Raw genomic sequence first — 23,108 nt, 5'->3', positions numbered from 1 at the left:
TAATCATAAGACTCAAGAATGCTTTCTCTCCGCTGTAACCTACCTCTTCATCAAGAGGGCTCCAGTATAATAATAAATGAGGATTATAGCTGAAAGAGCTGCAAGGCTCTATTTAATAAATTCTTAGGGAAATACAAAGAAAATAGGAGAGACAAAACATGATGATGTATAGCACCAAACATGAAGCAATATAGCTTAATTCAGAGTGGATATGGTTAGTTGTAAATATATATTGCAAGCTCTAGGGAAACCAATAAAATGTTCTAAAAGAAGTGTAATTGATGGACTAAGAGAGATGAAAAAATAAAATCACAAAATGCTCAATAAAATGTTCAATTAAACAAACAGGCAGAAAAAAAGGAAGAAAAATGGAAGCAAATAAGCACAATGAATAAAAAAGTTACAAACACGGTAGATTTTAATCCAACCACAGGAATAATCACTTTAAATATGAATGGTCTAAATACACTGATTAAAAGACAGAAATTGACAGAGTGAAAAAGTAACACCCAATTATATATTGTCTTTGAGAAAGGAATTTTAAATATAAAACACAGATGGGTTAAAAGTGAAGGGATGAAGAAATACCATTCTAGCATTAATCACAGGAAAGTTGTAGTAGCTATATTAATTTCAGAGAAAACCTCAGAGTAAGGAAAATTTCAGAGATAAAGAGAAGTATTGTATAAAAAGCAAATTTCTCCAAAAGATTTAGCAATCCTTAATGTATACGCAACTAATCTAAGTAGCATCAAAATACGAGACCAAATTTGATAGAACTACAAGAAGAAATAGACAAATCAACTCCTGTTGTTGGAGAATTCAATACCCCTCTTTTAGAATTGATAGAACAAGGAGGCAGAAAGTAAGTAAAATTATAGTTGACCCGAACAGCACCACCAATCTGATTTACTTGACACTTAAAGACTATTTATTCTACAGTGACAAAATATACACACCATTCATGCTCACATGAAATATTTACTAAAATGTACCACATTCTGAGCTGTAAAACTTAACAAATTAAAAGGAAAATAAATCAGAAAAAATTATATTCTCAGACCACAATAAAAGTAGAAATAACAGAAATATAGCTGTGTATTTTGAAAATTTCAGAATACTTAAAGACAAAATAGCCTATTTCTAGAATCAAAGAAGTCTCAGGAGAAATCTAGAATTATTTAGAAAGAAATTAAAATGAAAACACACTTTCACAAAAGTTACAGAATGCAGCACAAAAGTGCTTAGAGAGACATGTGTGGTGTTAAAATGCGTATTAGAAGAAAGATCTAAATCAATAATATAAGCTTGCATCTGAAGAAACTAGAGAAAAAGGAGAAATTTAAGCCTACCTCAACCAGAAGAAATCATAAAAATCAGGTAATAATCAATAACACTGAAACAGGAAAGCAGGAAAAAACCAATGAAACCAGAAGCTGATTTTTTTAAATCGATACAATTGATAAACTTCTATCTAGACTAATAAAGAAAACAATGGCAGAAATTACCAATATCAAAAACAAAACAGGGCTCATCACTATTAATCCTATGAACATTAAAAGGATAATAAAGAAATAATACTATAGATTATGCTATCCCTACAAATCTGATAAAATGGGCAAATCTTGAAACAAACTGCCAAAACTCACACAAAGAGATAGCTCGTCTGAATAGGTCTGTATCTATTAAAGGAACTGAATCAATAACTAATAGCTCTCCAAAGAAGAAAGCACCAGGCCCAGATGGTATCACTAGTGAATACCAAACCATTTCAACTATAACTTCTTTCAGAAAATAGAAGCAGATGTACATCCTCCCTCATTCTATGAATCAGCATTACCCCACCCTCACCTCTCAGAGCCTTTCTTTTCCTGCCTGGAAGCCAAAGGCTAGTTGGATTTCAAGCTCCACTGGCTCATTCTCCCGTCTCTCAGGACCAAGTGGGAGCAGGGATGCAGAGTCTGCCTCCAGGAGAAAGGGTGCTGGGCACTAAGGACCTGCCAGGCTACACCACTACAGGTAGAAATGCTGGGGCCCAGCTAGTGCCAGAAATATCCCCAGCTTGGCAGCCAAGGTTAGAGGCGTTATCATACACTTTTACATTGCTTAAATTGTTTACCACGAAAAATGGATGGATGGTTGACAATAAGTCTTCTCTTTTTCAAAGACAATTTCCCTCTTTCTCTAGCCAGATATGTAACACATCCCAGAATAGAAAAGACAGCCGCTCCCTCCCTGCCCGTTTGTGTTCATTCATGTTGAGCTCCATCTACTTTCAGTTCCTCCTAGCGAGTTCCCGAGTTGACTCTCAGACTCAGGGCTCTGACAAAACTGGCAATCCCCCACTACCCAGGAACTTGGCAAGGTTTTTAACAACAGTTGGGTGGGTGATCGATTTGGATGTTAATTTTCCTAAAAAGATGCTTCCTAGACAGAATTGTCTTTGGAGGTAGGAATGAAGAAGGCACAGTGAGAAATGAGAGGGCTCAGAGGGCGTGAGGAATCACCCAACCTTGCTGCAAGCCTCCGAGGGACCAGGGAGTTCCAACAGGGCCCACCCAGCTTCATGGCAGTGACAGGAAAATAAGAAGGGGGCCTCAGTCAAGGTGTCCTTCAGTTTCCCCCACGGCTAATCCACCACCATTTTTGGAATTGCCTTCAATCATTAACTGATTGATTTGTCATCTCATTCTGTTTATACCTGCAGACTGAGACCGGGTAGACAGAAATAACGAGCATGGACACCAGGACACGCTCTCTCCTTAGGAGAGATGCAGGACACAGGAGGCCAGGACTAACCTGCAGTTAGAGGGGCTGCCTGCACTTGCCATCTTCTTCTTAGACCATGGAGCCAGCCCCAGATCACTCTTGCTTAGATTTTCACTGCCTCTGTCCTCTCCCGGAGCTGTGACAAGAAAGTCTGCCCATCTATCAGCCTCTCAGGTGCGGCATCTAAAGGGTAAAAGAAAAGTGAAACAGCTGAACTGGGTGCCGTCAACACGCTGGTCTTTCCTCCTCCCAGTCTCAGCCCCCAGGGAGGAGGAACAGAGCATCCACAGAAGAGAGGGAACCCGTTGCTCCTGCAAAGAAGAGTGGGCAGGAAATCTCTTTGAACTCAAACAGATCAGACGTGTTTTGAGATGAAGCGGCACAGTGCTGGCCAGGAGGAAGAAACCACGTTTGCTCCTGCCCCCTGCCAAGGTGGCTGTGAGAAGAAAAAAAAAAGGAAGGCCAGACATTTCAGATTTTCTCATATGCCCATGGGCTGACCCGGCACAGTCGTGAGCCTGGACTGGATGAATCAGACTCAGCATTCAGATCCAGTATTCAGACCCAGGACTGGAGAGAACCGAAATGCTGGGGAAAATATTCTACAAATTTCTGGAAAGCAGCCAGAGGCCAGAAAGACCTCTCCCAACTCCAGCAACCAGAAGGAAGAGCTAAGTTTGGGCAGAGAAGCCTGATGTGCAATTCTAAGTTTTTTTGAATCTATGGGCACTTTTCAAATGCAGCCAGGAGCGCTTAAGAAAAAAAATTGAGCTTCAACTAGTCTCTGAAATCTCAAAGTGGCAGGCTTTTCATTGGATGGGGGAAGGGTTTAGAACGAAGACTCCCTACATCTTAAAGGACAAGGTGATGATGCTAGCAACAAGTGTGTTACATTTATGTTTGTACATAATTTTTTCACTTATACTCAGCTCTCATTTTGTAAAGGATTTGAAGCAACTTTGGAAAAGTTTGGTGGAGCTGGTGGTCAAGAACCCGCCTACCAATGCAGGAGACATAAGAGAAGCTGGTTCCATCCCTGGGTCTGGAAGATCCCCTGGAGGAGGGCATGGCAACCCACTTCAGTATTCTTGCCTGGAGAATGTCACAGACAGAGGAATCCAACAGGGTCTCAAAGAGTCAAACAGGACTGAAGCGACTTAACAAGCACTCAGGAAAAGAGCACTACATTAGCGTAAAGTTGAAAGATAAAGGAACAAGCACAGATAAAGGGGACAGCACAGATAAATAAATAAAACCAGAGGAACAGAAATCCAGGCAGGACAATGGGTCAAAGATAGAGGTGAATGAGAGTCAAGGTGTCTACAGAATCCAGGGTCTTGGTAAGTCCTGGGCCAAAGTAGATGAGAACTGGGAACCTCCAAGTAGTGTGTTTCCGAAGTATGTCTCACTGAATCCCAGTGCTTCTGATTCACTATAGTTATGCTTGAAAATCTGTAGAAATAAGTTTTCTAAGTATAGGGAGCAGAAGATTCCTACCCCTCTACCCTCGTCTGTTCTTTTTCCCCCAAAGAAGTGAACACGAATCTGGCTGGGCCAGATTCCAGGTGCCAGGACGTGATGAGCCCAGTGGGCAGGGTCCGTGTGCCTACCAGGTGCTGACATACATGGGACTTCCCACCTCTCTCTCTTCCTCACTTTGTGGGCAAAGAGGCTAGTAAGCTCTACCTCTGTCTGGCATCGCGGACCTCGGTTTTTGAACTTCATTGGGCACAGTGGCCCCAACAAAGTTGGACACAGACTAGACCAGCTGGCATAAGTATGCTGCCTTTTTTGTTTATAAGCACAAGGTCTTTAGTGTTCCTCAGCTGATGGTGGTAAAATTAGGGCTTAGGGGGTATTTCTGCCAAATTTACAAGAAAACTTTACTTGGCAATATTCTGCATAAGCCAGATAATGATAGGAACTTTAGCTTCTGTTTTCCCACTGTCTATTTTCCTTTGTGTTCACTAGAGAATCAGTGTCTCTAGGATAAGATCAGGGATGTCTGGTGCAAGCCCACCAATGACCATCAGATGGTCCTTGGCTCATAACGGAGCGGTAGCATTGTCTCCTTTTTCTTCCATATGACCTGGGGGATGAGGAGATTCTGAACTGCCTCTTTGCTCTTTTCTCCCACCCAGACTTAGGTCAAGTAGGTGATAATCTCTGAAGGCAAGTTAATACTTTCTTTCTACCTGAAAAAAGGTCTCTCCTCTTTGTTAAGTGTGCTAAGATCTGACATTTGGAATAGACGTGTGAATTGCAGAGTCCTGATCGAAATCCAATGTTATTAGTCAATTTGTTATTAACTTACCAAAGTCTACTCATCTTTGAACACTATTGGTTTATTTATTTATGTTTTTTATTTATTTTTATTTTTTTATTATTTATTTATGTCTAATTAGGTCAGATAACCCATCTCAGATTGATGACGTTTCTGTGAAGATCTGTTGCCCACAATTCACTCTCTGCTACCAGCTTTTTCGGCTTCCCAGGTGTCTCAGTGGTAAAGAATCTGACTGTCAAGCAGGAGACATGGATTTGACCCCTGGGTCGGGAGGATCCCCTGGAGTAAGAAATAGCAACCCACTCCAGTATTCTTGCCTGGGAAACCCCATGGACAGAGGAGCCTGGTGGACTACAGTCTATGAGTTCAAAAAAGAGTCAGACATGACTTGGCAACTCAAAAACAACAACCAACTTTTTAATCAGTTGGGATGTGGGGGTACAAGTAACCAAAACTGACTCAGACTAATTCAGGCAGAAAAACAATTTCTTAGAAGTATATTGGGTAGCTCTAAGAATTTATAAGAAGCCTGAAGGACTGGAATAAGAAAACAGGCAGTCTAGGCAGTAAGAATTTTCCACAGTTTATTGTGATCCACACAGTCAAAGGCTTTGGCATAGTCAATAAAGCAGAATAGATGTTTTTCTGGAACTCTCTTGCTTTTTCAATGATCCAGCGGGTGCTGGCAATTTGATCTCTGGTTCCTCTGCCTTTTCTAAAATGAGCTTGAACATCTGGAATTTCACGGTTCACATATTGCTGAAGCCTGGCTTGGAGAATTTTGAGAATTACTTTACTACCTTGTGAGATGAGTGCAATTGTGTGGTAGTTTGAGCATTCTTTGGCATTGCCTTTCTTTGGGATTGGAACGAAAACTGACCTTTTCCAGTCCTGTGGCCACTGCTGAGTTTTCCAGATTTGCTGGCATATCGAGTGCAGCACTTTCACAGCATCACCTTTGAGGATTTGAAATAGCTCAACTGGAATTCCATCACCTCCACTAGCTTTGTTCGTAGTGATGCTTTCTAAGGTCCCATCACTTCATGGCAAATAGATGGGGAAACAGTGTCAGACTTTATTTTTTGGGGCTCCAAAATCACTGCAGATGGTGATTGCAGCCATGAAATTAACAGACACTTACTCCTTGGAAGGAAAGTTATCACCAACCTAGACAACATATTTAAAAGCAGAGACATTACTTTGCCAACAAAGGTCCGTCTAGTCAAGGCTATGGTTTTTCCAGTAGTCATGTATGGATGTGAGAGTTGGATGGTGAAGAAAGCTGAGTGCTGAAGAATTGATGCTTTTGAACTGTGATGTTGGAGAAGACTCTTGAGAGTCCTTTGGACTGCAAGAAGATCCAACCAGTCCATCCTAAAGGAGATCAGTCCCGGGTGTTCATTGGAAGGACTGATGTTGAAACTGAAACTGCAATACTTTGGCCACCTCATGCGAAGAGTTGACTCATTGGAAAAGACCCTAATGCTGGGTAGGATTGGGGGCAGGAGGAGAAGGGGACGACAGAGGATGACATGGCTGGATGGCATCACTGACTCGATGGACATGGGTTTGGGTGGACTCCAGGAGTTGGTGATGGACAGGGAGGCCTGGTGTGCTGTGATTCATGGGGTCACAAAGAGTGGAACACGACTGAGTGACTGAACTGAAATGAACTGAACTGAACTGAACTGGACCAAGGCAGTAAGATCCCCAGCCCAGGTCGTGTATGTGGCCACCGATTTGACAAATATATTCTTTCCATTCTGATTAAAAAGGGGGATCAGAAACTTTTTAGTCTCACAGGACAGATAAGATTATTCATTCACAGTTTTCTTGGAGTTATATTAACTCACCTATCCTTTGTCATAACACAGTCCAAAGAGATCTGGATCACCTCGGCCTCTCAAAGAACATCACACAGATCGATTATCTTGGTGACATGGTGGTGATCAGACAGGATGAGGTGGGCCACACGCCTAAAGAGGAAAAAAATTACTGGCCCTTCAACCACAAGGTTGAATCTCAAAAGCATTGAGATGAGCAAAAGAAGCCAGACATCCAAAAGTGCATACTGGTTATTTCCATTTATGTAAAACTTTAATACAAGCAGAACAAATCTATAGTCATAGAAAAAGTAGATCAGTGATTGCCTGATGCTGGGGTCGGAGAGGAGGGAACTTTCTGGGGTGATAGAATTGATCTATATCTTTTTATGTGTGTGTGTGTGTAATAAAGTTTTATTAAAGTATAAAGGAGACAGAGAAAGCTTCTGACATAGGCATCAGAAGGGGGCAGAAAGAGTACCCCTGATCTGTATCTTAATTGTGGTTGTAATTTTATTTGTAAACATTCATCATATGCACACTTACGATCGATGCATTTTATGCTTCAATAAAATTGAGCTCTTGCCGGTGTAGGTTAACCTTGGTTTCAAGGATTCTTAGACCTTAGAACTGTGTTTCCTATTTTTTTCCCCCCTGAGGGATAGGACTCCGTATGTGTCCTGCTAGGGGAACCCATGGACTGAATACATTTGAGCATCAGTGATTTCAGTTCAGTTCAGTTCAGTCGCTCAATCGTGTCAGACTCTTTGCCACCCCATGTACTGCAGCACGATAGGCCTCCCTGTCCATCACCAACTCCCAGAGTTTACTCAAACTCATGTCCATTGAGTCAGTGATACCGTCCAACCATCTCATCCTCTGTCGTCCCCTTCTCCTCCCACCTTCAATCTTTCCCAGCATCAGGGTCAAATGAGTCAACTCTTCGCATCAGGTGGCCTAAGGATTGGAGTTTCAGCTTCAACATCAGTCCTTCCAATGAATATTCAGGACTGATTTCCTTTAGGATGGACTGGTTGGATCTCCTTGCAGTCTAAGGGACTCTCAAGAGTCTTCTCCAACACCGTAATTCAAAAGCATCAATTCTTCGGTGCTCAGCTTTCTTTATAATCCGACTCTCACATCCATACATGACTACTGTAAAAACCATAGCCTTGACTAGACGGAACTTTGTTGGCAAAGTGACGTCTCTGCTTTTTAATATGCTGTCTAGGTTGGTCATAACTTTTCTCCCAAGGAATAAGCAGTGATTTAAAGAAAGTTAAACAGATTTCCACATTAAAGGATTTCTCACAGACCCTACACAACATCGCATATTAGAAATCTTTAACGGGCTGTACAGAGGGGGCATTCCCTGGAGGCGTCTCCTGGCCCCAACTCTGCCCTAGATCCGGGTTCCACATGCTCCCAGTTCCCACCTGCCAGCCTATTCAAAGACACTTTCCTGCCTGGAGGTCTGCCTGCCACGGCATGATTTCAGTTTATGTTCGGGTTTCCTTTGATTTCAATTTTCTTGGGTAGTAATTTTATTCTGACAAAGTACAGGCATTTCTGAATCACCTCACCTCTGCTTTGTTTTTTTCCCTTAAATTTGATGATCTCTAGCAAATTTATTTAGTTGTGTAACCATCACCATCACCACAATTCAGTTTAGGTACATTTTCATTACTACAAAAAGTATAGAAGGAAGAGGAGTCCAGGGGAAACAGAGAGGTGGGTAGGGAGGCAAACAGACAGCAGATTCCCAGTTCCTGGGGACCCTGGGCCTGACCCCTAGGCCTCCTCCCGTCTGTACTCACCTCCCAGGATGGTATGGATAAGCAGCAATGCCCTTCCCCAGCCCCCACATGCCCTGGGAATCTCACCAGTTTCCGGAGGTAGAGGGAGGCTGCAGACACCGAGGCAGCTCTGCACGGATCGGCCCAAGTACTTTCACTTTCCTTTCCTGGAAGCCAGGCCCTCGTGATGTGTAGCAAAGCAGAGACTTCCTGTTTTGCCCACTGGTATTTCTCTGCCCTTTTCCCAGTCTCCCAGGAGCCACCCCAGGCCAGCCCCTGGATCTTGAAAGGAGCACGAACAGGTAGCCATCTCAGCATCCAGGTAGGTTTTCGTCTAGGCTGCTTTATTCCCTTTGGGTGATTGGCTTTTACTGTTCATGTCCGGGCAGCAGCTGCAGCTGCTGCATAAAACTAAGCAATTTCAACTGTGACTCTCTTTCTTTGTAAAATAATATTTTCCAAAGAGTCAGAGAGAGGACTGTGAGATTTAATAGGAGACAGTTAAAAAGAAGACAAATGACGAGGGGAAGCAAATGCAGCTCAGTTCTTTTTTCCCTAAATTCTAGTTTGTTTTTGTGGTTGGAACTCAAGTTTTGCTCTCTACCTTCATTGTCCATGAAGGGTGATCCTGCCCTCTGCCCTCAATGGACAGCTTATTCATTATTCACTGTACAAGTGACTAGAAGTAGCTGGGAAGCTAGTGGGAAAGAGAAACTCAGGAGAGGATATTTCATTTCTGCTCTAGTGTATCCACTTTTAAATACTTTTTCTTGAAGCACATTCATGATTATTTTCTTGAAATAAATTCCCAGAAATGGAATTTAGGACACAAGGGGGTATATATTTTAGGGTATTTGGTACTGGTTACTAAATTAATCTCCAGAATGTTGGGACCTGTTTGTATCTGGACCAAGAGTGTCTATGATTATTGCTGTTATTTGTATCTTGACCAACTTGACAAGCAAGACATTACCAAGTTGTCTTTGCTCTGATTACTATTGAGTTACCATGTTTTTTATATATGTATTGTGCATTTGACTCAATTGTCTGTGTATGTCTTTTGTTTTGTTTTTTCCCTTACTGGATGTTTGTCTTTGCTCATTCATTTTTAAAACCTTTTTACATAATACGCACCTGAATACTCATCTATGAGATGCCTGCAGTATCTTGTACTAGTGAGAAATGGGACTTTGGTCAGATGAGTTCTGCTTGGTCACCAAATACTTTAGGCTAGTTATTTAACCTCTCTGTGCCTCAAGTGCATCCTTGGCAATCACAACAGATGAAGAGTGAGGAATATGATGGATGTTCTGTTCTGAATGCTGTGGTATAATTAGTCATTCAGGGCCCCTTCCTTGTCTCAGCAAGTGGTCGAGCTGGTGCTTTCTGGCTCTGTGCTGATCTTTGCAATATCCTTCCCCTGTGCAGATGGTGAACAGTTAGTTCCTTTCCCATTAGTTCTCTATCTTCTAGGATTTCTTCACGATTATTCCGATAGCATCTTCTGTTGTTTTCTAGTACTGTTGTGATGATTGTTTTTTGCAACATATATATTTTTTTTTTCTGTTAAACTTAGCATATTTGGGAATGAGGAGAAAGAGATGGGGCACTCAATCTGCCACTAGGATTAAATACCTAGAAAATCATTGCGCAGGCACACTCAGTCCTGTCCAACTCTGCGACCCCATGGACTACAACCCACCAGGCTCCTCTGTCCATGGAATTTTCCAGGCAAGAATACTGGGATAGGTTGCCATTTCCGACTCCAGGGGATCTTCCCAACCCAGGGATTGAACTCGAGTCTCCTGTGTCTCCTTAATTACAGTTCAATTTTCTCTTAGATACAAAGTTGGAAAAAAAAGATCCGTGTTCATTTTGTTTTTTGAAAAATCTCTAGGTGATTGAATTTTTTGTTACTGCTTCCCTTTTCTCAACAATATTTCAAGAATATCAAAGGTGCATTTTCTTCCTACTGTAACTTATTGATATTTTTGCATGGCCTACAAATGGTCGACTATTGTGATGTCCCAAGGGCATGGGAAAAGCCATGTCTGTTCTGAGATGTGAAATGGAAACAGGAAGCACTTGGTATATAGTAGCTCTGTTTAGTACCAGCTGCCCCTTTGGGATTCCAGCGTCACACAGTGGGTCACTTTGCCCTCTGTGTTGCTGAGCATTGTCACTGCTTCCTATGCCCATGAGTCTTTTCAGCAGAGGTGGCTTTGAGGACCGCTAAGGGATGCCTTTGGAAACCAGAATGCTTGTCTCCAGATGCCTGTGCAACACAGTGGCTCCCCTAACTCTGCAAAGGCTTTGTTTCTCCTTTCTTCTTGTGCATCTTCTGTAGAGGAGCCACCATGACCAGGGCCTTGGAAGAGGCACTTCTTCAGCACTTCATCCATCAGAAGCTGGAGATTGCCTATGCCATCAACAAGCCATTTCCCTTCTTTGAAGGCCTCCGTGACAACTTCTTCATCACCGAGAGACTGTACAGGGTGAGTCACTTGGCGCTTTGCCATGCCTACCCACCCCCACCAAGAATGCCCGGCTGTTGAGGTCTCAAACCACAACACTCCAGAGCTTCTAGAATTTGGAAGTGCCAGACTAAAATGGTCGTTACCAGGGAAAGAAGGTGTCCAAGGTAGGTGACTTCAAACTAGATGGCTTAAAACAAAGAAATATGTTCTCTCACAGTTCTGAGGTCCAGAAATCCAAAATCAAGGTGTTGGCCGAGTCGGTTCCTTTTCAAGACTCAGGGACAATCCATTCCCTGAATTCCTCTGTCTTCTACTACTGCCAGCAATCCGTGGTGAACCTGGCTTATAGAAACTTCACATGTTCTTTCCATCTCTACACTACCTTCTCTACTGTACCTTCTCCCTTTTTCTTCTCTTACAAGGACACTTCGTCACTGTGATTTAGGGCCCACCATAATCCAGGATGGTCTCATTTTAAGATTCTTAGCTTAATTATACCTGTAAGACCCTTTTTCTAAACACAGTCTCATTCACAGGTTTCAAGCAGACATATCACCATTCAATCCATAAGAGTTTGTCACTCAAAGTTCATTCTGATGTGAAGCAAGGCAGACGGTGGGAGATATGGTTATGTGGACAAAGTGAGATTCTTTTCATATAATTTAGATTGCTTAAAGCAGTTCCTGAGCCCCAAGAATCTGAGCCCCAGAAAAGTGCTAGCAGTGGTAGGACAATCTTCCCCCAGTCTTGGCCCAGTTGGATCCAACCCCTTTTCAGATCATGATCAGGGTGTCACTGACAGCTTACAGTGAACGATGTTGGATTTGTGATCTCCAAAGAAGAAGATTTAGCTTCAGGACCAGGCACCAGTCTTGATCCCTCAAGAGCTTTTGTGTAGCAGAGTTTTATTAAAGTGAAAAAGGACAAAGAAAGCTTCTGACACAGACATCAGATGGGGGACAAAGAGTGCCCCATCCACTACTCTTATCAAGGCCTTATATACTTTTATCAGACCCACTCCTACAACATATATCTTAAATTAACAAGATTAGAACTAACAGTAGAAAGGTCTTACCAGACCCACTCCCACAACATACAGTCTTAAGATAACAAGATAAGTCAGCAGGTTCCTTTTAAGAAGGAGAAACATGTCCTTGAGCAATATACATTGTTGTTATATAATCCTTAGTACAGAGTTCAGGATGAGTTTTGCTGTGTAATCATTAGCTCTGGACTTAAAGAAAATAACATCTTATGTGACTAAGACAAAGCAATGTAGAAAAAAGCATTTGTCCTTTTCTCCTCCTTGAGAGCCCCAGACCCCTTTCTCCTTCTCAAGGGCCCTGGACCCCTTCCTCCTTGAGGGCCCCAGACTCCTTATCAATCTACCTAAGAATTAACTCTCTCATCACTCCTCAGAGAGGCATCCTTGGCCCACTCATCTAATTAAGTCCCCCTCAGTATTCTTCCTCATAGCAAATTACACTTTCCTTCATAACACTGCTTTTGATAGGAATTGGGTATTTATTTAATTTGTGTTTATTATTTAATGCCTACCGTTTCAACCCAATAGTGCCCCTCCCCCAACACGGTAGCACCATGTTGGTCTTATCTGTTGCTAGATACCAAAACCCAGCCATTGCTCACCAAACCAAGTCATTGCTCAACAAGTATTTTTCAGTCAATTCTCTCCTGCCGTGTTTCTCCTCTTGGCCAACCTCTCAGGAGGATTTCTCTGATTTCCCATTTAGGGCATTTCAAGTTCATGAGAGAAGGAAAGAGAGAGCAGAGACTAACAAGAAATCCACAGAATTGCCACTTGTGACCAATTTGTAGGTCCATTGCTAAAGAGTCCTGGCCAGAGTCTTGGAGAATTAGACAGGAGCAGTCTTTGTCTCCACTTTCCTTCCTTAACATTTCTCTCTTCCCTCAAATGTACCTAAAATAAGGTTCACAAGAGAGACTTATTTTCCAGAATGCTAAACTCCTGTGACTAACCAACCAAATATCAATATATATGAAGCTCCAAAAGTAAACATGCAGAAATGTGATTTCTCTGTTAGGGAGTTTGGCTACACAGTTTGCATTAAATTCCTTAAGAGAGCAAAAATTGCTTTCTTACAGCTTAGAAAACCACAAATGTGTAATAAATCTGCATTCCGTTTTATAATCATGTATAATAATCCTTTATTCTGCTTTTTAAGGAATCTATGGAAGCCTACGGAAATCTTGTCCCTTTATCCAGAGTCGTGTACAACATTCTCACCCAACTGGAGAAGACATTTAGTCTGTCATTTCTAAAGATACTATTCAGCCAAATTAACCTGAATGAATACCCCAACCTGATAACGACTCTCAATAGCTTCACAAGAGGTATGAGGCTTCTTTTTTTAAAATTTTATTTATTTATTATTATTATTATTTGGCTGTGCTGGGTCTTCATTGCTTTGAGCAGGCTTTCTGTAGTTGCAGTGAGCAGGGCCTAGGCTTCGTTGCAGTGCTTGAGCTTCTCAATACAGTGGCTTCTCTTCTAGAGGATCACAGCCTCGAGGGCACTCAGGCTTCAGTAGTTGCAACACAGGGGCTCTAGAGCACAGGCTCAGTAGTTGTGGTAAATGAACTTAGCTGCTCTGTGGCATGTGGGATCTTCCCAGATCAGGGGTCAAACTCGTGTTCCCTGCACTAGCAGGTGGATTCTTGACTCCTGGACCTCCAGGGAAGTCCAAGGCTTCATGAATAGCTTTGGGGCTAGAGCAACATGATAGAATTTGCTATGCTAAAAGTTCAGGCTGGTTTTCTGCCTTGAGGGACATGCACTTTAACTCCCCACTTTCTCATTGGGAAGAGATGGACCATTCTCTTTCAGGAGTGTGGCAGGAGAACAGCCCCTGGCTCTGGTTCTCTACGGTGAATTTCTAGATGACACAACCATTTCTGTCTTACATGTTCTGTGCGGTGGGAGGGTGGGGGGGAGTTGACTGTACAATTTAGCATACTGGACAGTCTCTAGGGAAGGGAACACATAAAGTGACAGAAGAGACCTAGCCTGACAGAAGGAGAGCCAGAGAGGAAGAAAAATGGATATGGATGGATAATAATAAGTATCTTTTTCTTTTTTGAAGTGTAGTTGATTCACAATGTTATGTTAGTCTTAGGTATACAGCAGAGTGGTTCAGTTATATATTTATATTCCTTTTCAGACTTTTTTTCCAATATAGGTTTTACAAGATATTGAATATAGTTCTCTGTGCTATACAGTAGGTCGTTGTTGCTGGGTTTTTTGTTTTTTTCTGAGTGCTTACTGTGTGCCAGACATTATCCCAGGCACTTTGTATGATTATCTTATGTCATCTTTAAAACAATCCTTTGAAGTCATTCTTCCCACATGTTCCCATGTGACATATAAGGAAATTAAGGCTCAGGATAACTTTCCCAAAGTTACTTGTCTGCTAAGTGCAGAGCCAGGAGTCCTACTTGGATCTCCTAATACTAGGATCCAAGATTTTGATTACTATTTTTTTAATTTAAGATTTATTTTCAAAGTCTTTATTGAATGTGTTACAATATTGCTTCTGCTTTATGTTTTGGTTTTTTTAGCCATGAGGCATGTGGGATGGATCTTAGCTCCCTGACCAGGGATGGAACCCATACCCCCAGCATTAGAAAGTGAATGAAGTCTCAACCACCAAACTGCCAGGGAAGTCCCTTAATCACTATTCTAAACAATCTGCTAGAGGGCAGATTATAAAGCTAAATGAGGGAAGAAAATTAGCTAAAGAAGAAGGGAGAAGGAATTGTGGACACAGAGATAAAAAGAGAGAATATGCATAAGAAGCAGAGAATGAAGTTCCCTGAGAAAGAGAAGAACTGAATAAATAAAATGGTATTAAAAGAGCAATGACATTGCTGGGAAGAAAGAAGCAAGAGTAAGAGAAGCAGGCAGTTAAATCACTTAGTTTAGTCAAAGTATATGGTTCATTTATCTGAGGACCACAAGGAAAGGATCAGCAAATCACACTGAATGGTAACATTCTTATACTGGAGTCACCACTGTTGACAGCTCTTCATCTGCTCTTTGACACTTTGCCATCAAGAGGCTCCTCCTCAAAGGAAGAAAGGATTCTTTGAGCTACAGGGGCAGCAGAAGAGAAGAGACCTCCCCCAGGCTGTCACAGCTGCACGTGGGCCTGAGATCGCAGCAGCATCAGGGAAGTTCTGGGAGAAACAAGTTCTCAAAGGCCAGGCTAAGTAAGTCTAAGAATCAAAGGGAGGCACACACTGAACGTACTCCTAACCCAACTCCCACCCGCAGCCTGACTGAGCTCTAGCATCTTTCTGGATCCAACTCTGTGATTTTGTTCTAGGATCCTCTCCAAAATCTGCCCTTACTTTCCTTTTTTTGTTCACTGATTGAGACAAAATGGAGAAGAATCATAAAAGAAACCCAACCCTGGACATGCAGGGGAACAGCAGGCAGAAAGCCCAGGCCCTGGGGTTGTGGGATGGGAGAGAAGTTCAGGGTGGCCAGATCACAGGGTGCAAGGCAAGGAAGCATGGAAACTGAGTCTGCAGAAATGAGCAGAAACTAAAATATAGGGGTCCTAGTACACTGTGCTGGTAAATAATTCACCTGCAATGCAGAAGACCCTGGTTCTATCCCTGGATTGGGAAGATCCCCTGGGGGAGGGCATGGCATGCACTCCAGTATTTTTGCCTGGAGAAACCCATGGACAGAGGAACCTGGTGGGCTACAGTTCATGGGGTTGCAAAGAGTTGGACACAACTGAGCGACTTTCATAAAAATAAAAGCATACACTGTGCAGAGGAATTGTTGTTGTTGTTGTTTAGTTGCTAAGTTGTGTCCAACTCTTTCGTGATCCCATGGACTGTGGTCCACCAAGCTCCTCTCTCCATGGGATTTTCCAGGCAAGAATACTGGAATGGGGTGCCATTTTTTTCTCCAAGGGATCTTCCTGACCCAAGGATCGAACCCACATCTCCTGCATTGGCAGGTAGATTCTTTTACCACTGAGCCACCAGGGAAGCATGAAGGAATTTATATTTTCTCTTGTTTGCTCCAGAGAGGTGTGAGATGTTTATTTCTTAAAACAAGGACAACATTTAAAATTATAGCATTGTACATAATTTTCTAAATTTTGAAGCCAAAACTAGAGAGAAACTAAAGAAAATTAAATCCTGGATACAAAAACAATCTCAACTTCATGTATGAAAACCACTCTGGTGTCACATCAGAGGTTAACAGGTGTATCACACTAAATGGCCACATCAAAGAAAGAAAATCTACCAGGTCCACAAACGGATGATGGATTCATTCTACACACCTGTGAGAGAGTGAATACCTCCATGACTTTGTCCTACTGAATGTGAAGTATAAAGAAATCTCTTCCCAGTTTGGGATGGACATGTACACACTGCTGTATTTAAAATGGATAACAACAAGGACCTCCTGTATAGCACAGGGAACTCTGCTCAATGTCATGTCCCCCTGGAGGGGAGTGGGGTTTTGGGGAGAAAGGATACAGGTATCTGTGTGGTTGAGTCCCTTCACTGTTCACCTGAAATTATCACAACATTGTTAATCAGCTATACCTCAATACAAATATAAAGTTAAAAAAAAAAAAGAAATCTCTTCCCCAAGTAATTCCGACATACTTATGTGTGGTCCTTCGCCAATCCCAGTTGTCACTTCCCATGGAGGCTGGAGCAGAATCACAGCCATCGCTCTCGAAGCCCCAGCCAACCCAGCAGGAAGGAGCTCCCCGAGGACCCTGCAATTGCCGCGTCTCCCCTGCCGACCTCCCCTACGGAGCCTCCCGCCCTGTGCACCCAGTGTCAGCAAATCCGGAGCACCCGCCCAGCACAGCTCTGAGGTCCTGCGTGAGCTGCCCAGCCCTACCGGTCTCACCATGGCTCTCCGGGGAGCCATCCAGGAAGGAAGGCTCAGTCCAGGTGAGACACAGACTCCATCCAACTCCGGTGCCTCCCCAGCCTAGGGTGCCTGTGGCCCCGGAACCCCAGGGTCCCGTCTCTTTGTTGACCTGCTTCTTCCCGAGCTCCCACTACCATACACAGCTCTTTCCAAGAAGGACTGTGGGCACTGCCAGGAGCCTGGGTAAGGCCTGGAGCCCAGAACACCTGCTTCCCTCCCCTAGAACAGCACAAGCCTCTGCTCTTTGGCTCTTGTACTCTGCTGGCTCCTGGAATTTTAACTGTTCGCTCCTCTCCCTGACATCCTGTCCCTGTAACCTATGACGGTTTTCTTCTGGCTTCCCTGGTGGATCAGACCGTAAAGAATCTGCCTGCAATGCAGGAGACCCAGGTTCGATCTCTGGGTTGGGAAGATTCCCTGGAGAAGGAAATGGCAACCCACTCCAGTATTCTTGCCTGAAAAATTCCATGGAGAGAGGAGCCTGGGGGTCGCAGTGTTGGACATGACTAAGCGACTAACACACACACACATAAATGACCAATGACAACACCCCAAATAAGTGATGAATATTCATAAAAGATGCCCACACTCCCCTGTCCCTGTTCAGAGCAATGTTGCTTGGAGCTAACTCGCCCGGGGTTCAAGGTGGCTGTGAAGGGAGCCAGTTACACTTGCCTGTAACTCAAGAGGGCTGTGGCAGGAACCCCAGGAAAAAGAACCGGTGTGACAAGGAAAAAGAAGCAGAGGTCAATGCACTTGTCAGGGATGCTGTCACAGCCATTTGACACTGTGATGTTCAAGAGCCCTGCCCACCCAGCACTCAAAACACACTGCTCTGAATTGACAAGTAACTTGGGCAACAGGCAGCCTCAATGCTTTACAGATTGCTCACCCTCTGATTACAGGGACATCCGTTTAACCAGAGTCATTTTCATATGGCTTGGATTCTACGAGGAATGTTATTGAAATTATTAGGAAAGATGATCAAATATTTAAAGGTTGCCGGGCCTGATTTCACTTCTACAGTTATGTCATTTATCTCCCCCAACCATCAGGATAAAACACTTTGATTATGTAAAATGTAACTGTGGAATATTATTGGCCACTGTTAAAAATGGTATCATGGATTCTGAGCTCTCCAATACTGGGAATAAAGGGTCCTATTTGGTCCAAGTATTTTCTCCACTCATTTAAAATTACCATCCAAATAAGGTTAACATAGGGGCTTCCCAGGTGTCACAGTGGTAAGGAATCTGCCTGCCAATGCAGGAGCTGCAGGAGCTGCAGGAGACGTGGGTTCAATCCCTGGGTCAGGAAGAACCCCTGGAGAAGGAAATGGCAACTCACTCCAGTATTCTAGCCTGGAGAATTCCATGGACAGAGGAGCCTAGTGTCTATAGTCCATGTTGTCGAAAAAGAGTTGGACACGACTGAGCATGCCTGCACGCACACAAGGTTAACATAATCACGAAGCCAATAACAAGAGTCCATTTTCTAGATTTAAAACAAAAAAAGTGCTATTTTTACATCAATAAGAGACTAATTGAAAGGAAATGGTTGGGGAATTACCTGGTAATACAGTGATTAAGACTCAGTGCTTTCATTGTCATGGGCCTGGATTTGATCCCTGGCTGGGGAACTGAGATCTCTCAAGCCATGCAGCATGGCCAGTAGGTGAGGGAGGGGGAGAAAGAAGAAAGGAAATGATTGTTCTCCCTCCCTGCCCACCCCACCCTCGAGGAGTCTTGGTACTCAGCTGGCCCATCATTTTTACCTGCTAGAATAGACTGTGCTTGTTCCTCCCACCTCTGGTTCCTGCTGGTGGGTCCTGGTATCTGAAATTTCTTTTCTTCCTCTGCTCAGTGTCCCGTGACAACCTGATCCCTCAAATAAAAGATAAAGAAGACACTCAAGAGATGCCCTGCACTTCCTCAGACCCTGTGCCAGGTAATCTAGATTTGGACTACTCAGCCTTACCTTGAGGCTTCGCTAATGGTTCAGACAGTAAAGAATCTGCCTGCAATGCAGGATATCCAGGTTCCCTGGGTCAGGAAGATCCCCTGGAGAAGGGAATGGCAACCCATTCCAATATTCTTGTCTAGAGAATCCCATGGACAGAGGAGCCTGACGAGCCCAACGGGTCGCAAAGAGTAGGATATGACTGAGCAACTAACACACACACACACACACACACACACACACACACACACACACACACACACACACACAGAGGCTCACCCTAACTTTTGTGTCTACCATGAGGAGAAGCCATTCGGAACACCCAGGCCCAGGTCTCTTTTCTCCACTCTCCATCACATCTTGGTCCAGCTTTCCCACTGCTGCTCACTCCCTGCCCTCGAGAGCTTGGACAGACAGGAAACCCAAGCTCCTTAAGGAGGACAGAGTCCCAGGGGCAGGGATGAACGGTGGGGTGAGGGAGATGGGTCTGGGAAAGGTGGACGGAGAAGGGACACTGAGGGTAAGGGACAGGAACCCCACTAGTACTTGCCCGACTGAAGCCGAATCCAGTCTCTGTACCCTGACACCGAATTATTGATATATCTCAGAGACAGAGTTTTGGATGAAGTAGAAAAGAATAGCTGTATTGCTTTTGCCAGGCAAAAGGGACCACAGCAGGTTAATGTCCTCAAAACTGTGTGTCCCAGTTTGGACAGAGTAAGTGAGAAGTTTTAGTGGTTCAGAGGGGTGTGATCAGCCCATGAATGTTCTTCTGATTGGTCGGTGGTGAGGTAATTGGGAGACAGCATCATCAACCTCTTGTTTCTACCATTCTGGGGTCTCTTTCTTATGGGCCGCAAACTGTTAATTTCTCCCATCTGGTGAGGGTTTCAGTATCTGCAAAACAGCTCACGTTATTGCCCTGTATATCCCTTGAGGGGGAACCCAGGCTGTACTATTGTTCCTTTCTCCCTTATCTCCACACCCCACTCCTTTCCCTAATTAGCATCTGTTTGAACCTGCTGGTTGGAATTTAAGGAAGGCCTTGGAGGTCAGAAGAAACCTATTTCCTGTATTCAAGAAATGGGGAACAGAGAAAAGCTTTTGTGCCTAGGAGCCCCTCAGGGTCCTGCACAGTATCAGGACCTGGACTCCAAACACGACTAAGGAGTCTGCAAACTGAGAACATTCCTCTGCCAGGTGATGTGTGAATCCCAGTGGGGAAGGACTGTTTGTCTCACCAACTCCCAGAGGCCAATTGAGTAGGCAAAACTCCAAACTGCTGCATCAAAATGCAAAGCAAAAGTAGTTGTGGATGGTCCTCCTTTCCAGCCCCTACCTTGACTGTGGGAACTGTCATTTTCAAACTATATCATTTTTTACATCATTTGGATTTTTAAGATATTTAAATGATTTGAAATGCAACAAAACATTTTTAAAGTCTGAGGACTGCTGGCTAGCTGCCTCAGTTAGCTGTTCCTCTGTAGGCTGGAACTTGACACAGATCTCATAGTACTGTGTAAGCAAGAAGGTGACTGCCATTTGTGAGATGGGCCCTTATTTGATATGGCTTCAGGTTCTTCTGTCTTTCTTACGGCAGCAAAAACTAGCAGAACTTTGGGTATTCTTGCGGTTAACAAATGTTGGCAAGCACAAGCTGACTCCTGCTTTCTTCGACAGCAGATAGATGAAAGTATATAAGGCACTAAGTTTTCTTCACTATTTCTCAAGATGAATAATCACAGATACAGCAGTTTAAAAATATCCCATCACAGGTATCTGAGCAATAGCATGTACCTTTCATATGGCAAAGGCATTTACCCTCTTTGTGGCCCTCAGAATTCAAGATTACCACGCACACTGGCTGCTGAAAGTCTTTGTTCTTCTTCTTCCATCGGGAAAGGGGAATCTCTCCAAAGAACTCAGACTGAGTCCTCCTCTGTGGGACAGTTGTTCCGGGTTCACTGTGATAATCACACAGGGAGCAGTAACCACAAGTTGATCAAACCCAGGCCAAGCCAGGGAAACTGGTGAATCCCCAGACCTGTGCTAGGGGTGCTCTCCACTCTCTGCTTCTCCCACCAAAATCCCTCGGCACTTTCTCATCAGCCTGCTCTGAGTTCTAAAATGAATTGTATTTTTTTGTCAGTGAGAAGAGATGATGTCCCTGAACCAAGTGACCCAAAGGAGCTCCAGGAGGCATCCAGGACACTTCCCAGCAAGAAAGGTAAGGATTGCCTTTCTCCTGCAGATCTCAGGAGGGTGGGTTTGGGGCTGCATCTTGTCATAAGCACCCACTAGGTGACTGTAGGCATCATGCCCAAAATAGTTTGTTTCCCGTTCACTGCATCTTCCTCTAAGGCCTTCATGAAAATTATAGGGAAATGAGAAGGCTTTTGGGGCCATTAAAATACACACCCATTGGAATCGTTTGTTCTGAAATCATCAAGGTCTCCTACGTACACAACTTCTTATAGAATTAGTTACATCTCCCTCTTTAATGGAAAGTTGGCTCCCCAAGAGGACACTGCTTCCTCTTAAGACAAGACTGCATATTCTCTGCTACCCTCTCCTCATGTAGGAAGGTAGGTTGAATGCTACCCCTGGCTACCCACTGCCCCACCCAGCCCCTTGCTCCCCATCCTCTCCTTTGAGGCTTAGCCATCAAGTGAAGGGCTCACTCCCTTTTCATCACTGTCATACGTTGACTTCCCCACCACTCCCTGGAGGACCTCAAGGCTGACTTAGAGTCTCGCTGTCACTTCCAGTCCTGCAGCCCTCCTGGACACCTGCAAGGTCCATGTGAGTAACAGACCCATCCAAGACTCTGACCTCGCAAATCCTTCAACTCCTTGTTTCCAGTGACTTTCCCCCTCAACCCATTCTTGGCCTCCTGAGCCTAAAGATGATCCATGGGCCTTTTCATCATGTAAATCTGGCTCATCTTCCCAATAATTTGAGATTTCCTTGTTTTGACACTCAGTGCTTGAAGTTTGCTCCTTCCATAGCTTATTGTTCAACTTCTGATAGCTCCTTCTCACCCCCGTCTATAAAAGTGAATTCAAAAGTATCCCTCCCTGATTTCTTCCTTACAATTTCTTCCTCTGCAGCTTTCTTTCAATATCATTTGGGTGACCAGTCCATGCACCTTTCCCTTCTCCATTCAATCTTCTGCCTTTCTTTTATTTATTTATTTGTGCATTTATTTTTATCTGTGCTGGGTTTTCCATGCCGTGCTCCAGCTTTTCCATAGTTGTGGCGAGCAGGGTCTACTCTTCATTGCAGTGCATGAGCTTCTCATTGCAGTGGTTTCTCTTGTTGAGGAACATGGACTCTAGGGCTTGAGGCCTTCGGTAGTTGCCACTCCCCAGCTCTAGAGCACAGGCTCAGTAGTTGTGGTGCACAAGCTGAGTCTCTTCAAGGCACATGTGATCCTCCCTGACCAGGGATGGAACCCGTGTCTCCTGCACTGGCAGGCAGATTCTTTACTGCTGAGCCACCAGGGAAACCCTATCTGCCTTTCTTCATAACCCTTTTTACCAGTTTAGAGTGCAAGAGCCATTGTTTCAGTAACCTACTGCTATCTTTACCTGCTTTGCTTCTTGTCTTTTCCTGGCAGAACTTGGAGGAGACAATTATCTGCTTCCAGCACACTATACCTGAAATCAGACACTGCTGGAGAGAGGCACGTGGCTGGGCAGCGTGTTCTCACTGTGTCTTCATGACTCCAGCGTAAATGACCCCCCACACTGCGTGACCACTCCACCTCCTGTGATCCTCTCAAGATCCTCTCAAACCTAAAACAAAACAGTTTCTTATTTTCAAACCTCTTATACCTCACTGCCTCCCTTTTGCACAGCAGATGACCTTTCCTCCTGTTTCATACAAAAGCATCAGATGGGAATTCCCTCTCTTCCTGCTCCCACCCCATAAACGCTGCATCTGCCCGTTCCTTTCCAGTTCCTTCTTTCTCTCCAAAGCAACCCTTCCACCTCTCCTGACCATCTCCATGGTCCCTCCTCTTTCTTGAGAATTCAGCATCTCCCC

The 23,108-nt window shown here is 43.9% G+C and overlaps 2 protein-coding genes across 67 annotated transcripts in view; one reads left to right on the top strand and one right to left on the bottom strand.

The window, feature by feature from the left end:
- The window catches only part of LOC145543570 (nuclear body protein SP140-like protein), an 80,049-nt gene extending 71,233 nt beyond the window's left edge, over positions 1-8,816 (bottom strand). For 13 of the 35 annotated variants that reach the window (XM_081585495.1, XM_081585506.1, XM_081585525.1 and 10 more), the window contains exon 1: positions 1,852-2,122. Coding sequence is in view for 22 of the 35 variants with exons in the window: in XM_081585511.1 (XP_081441637.1) it covers positions 2,800-2,831 (32 nt within the window). In the remaining 13 variants the exon portion in view is untranslated. Of the gene's footprint in view, positions 1-1,851; positions 2,123-2,799; positions 2,953-5,936; positions 6,096-6,909; positions 7,033-8,762 lie in introns of those variants that run through there. The other 22 variants (XM_081585493.1, XM_081585492.1, XM_081585500.1 and 19 more) reach the window with 3 other exon arrangements.
- Positions 8,817-8,852: 36 nt separating this feature from the next.
- Positions 8,853-23,108, top strand: part of SP110 (SP110 nuclear body protein) — a 50,599-nt gene continuing 36,343 nt past the window's right edge. For 13 of the 32 annotated variants that reach the window (XR_014080875.1, XR_014080874.1, XM_081585541.1 and 10 more), the window contains exons 1-6: positions 8,853-8,997; positions 11,023-11,170; positions 13,357-13,525; positions 16,853-17,122; positions 18,966-19,049; positions 21,211-21,288. Coding sequence is in view for 30 of the 32 variants with exons in the window: in XM_081585541.1 (XP_081441667.1) it covers positions 11,033-11,170; positions 13,357-13,525; positions 16,853-17,122; positions 18,966-19,049; positions 21,211-21,288 (739 nt within the window). In the remaining 2 variants the exon portion in view is untranslated. Of the gene's footprint in view, positions 8,998-10,985; positions 11,171-11,276; positions 11,317-13,356; positions 13,526-16,852; positions 17,123-18,965; positions 19,050-21,210; positions 21,289-23,108 lie in introns of those variants that run through there. The other 19 variants (XM_081585551.1, XM_081585550.1, XM_081585560.1 and 16 more) reach the window with 4 other exon arrangements.

Source organism: Giraffa tippelskirchi, chromosome 3, assembly GCF_054371585.1.
Source record: "Giraffa tippelskirchi isolate mGirTip1 chromosome 3, T2T-mGirTip1v1.2.pri, whole genome shotgun sequence".
Lineage (NCBI taxonomy): Eukaryota > Metazoa > Chordata > Mammalia > Artiodactyla > Giraffidae > Giraffa > Giraffa tippelskirchi.
Note: the sequence above shows the minus strand (reverse complement) of the source record. Positions and strands in the feature narration are given on the sequence as shown.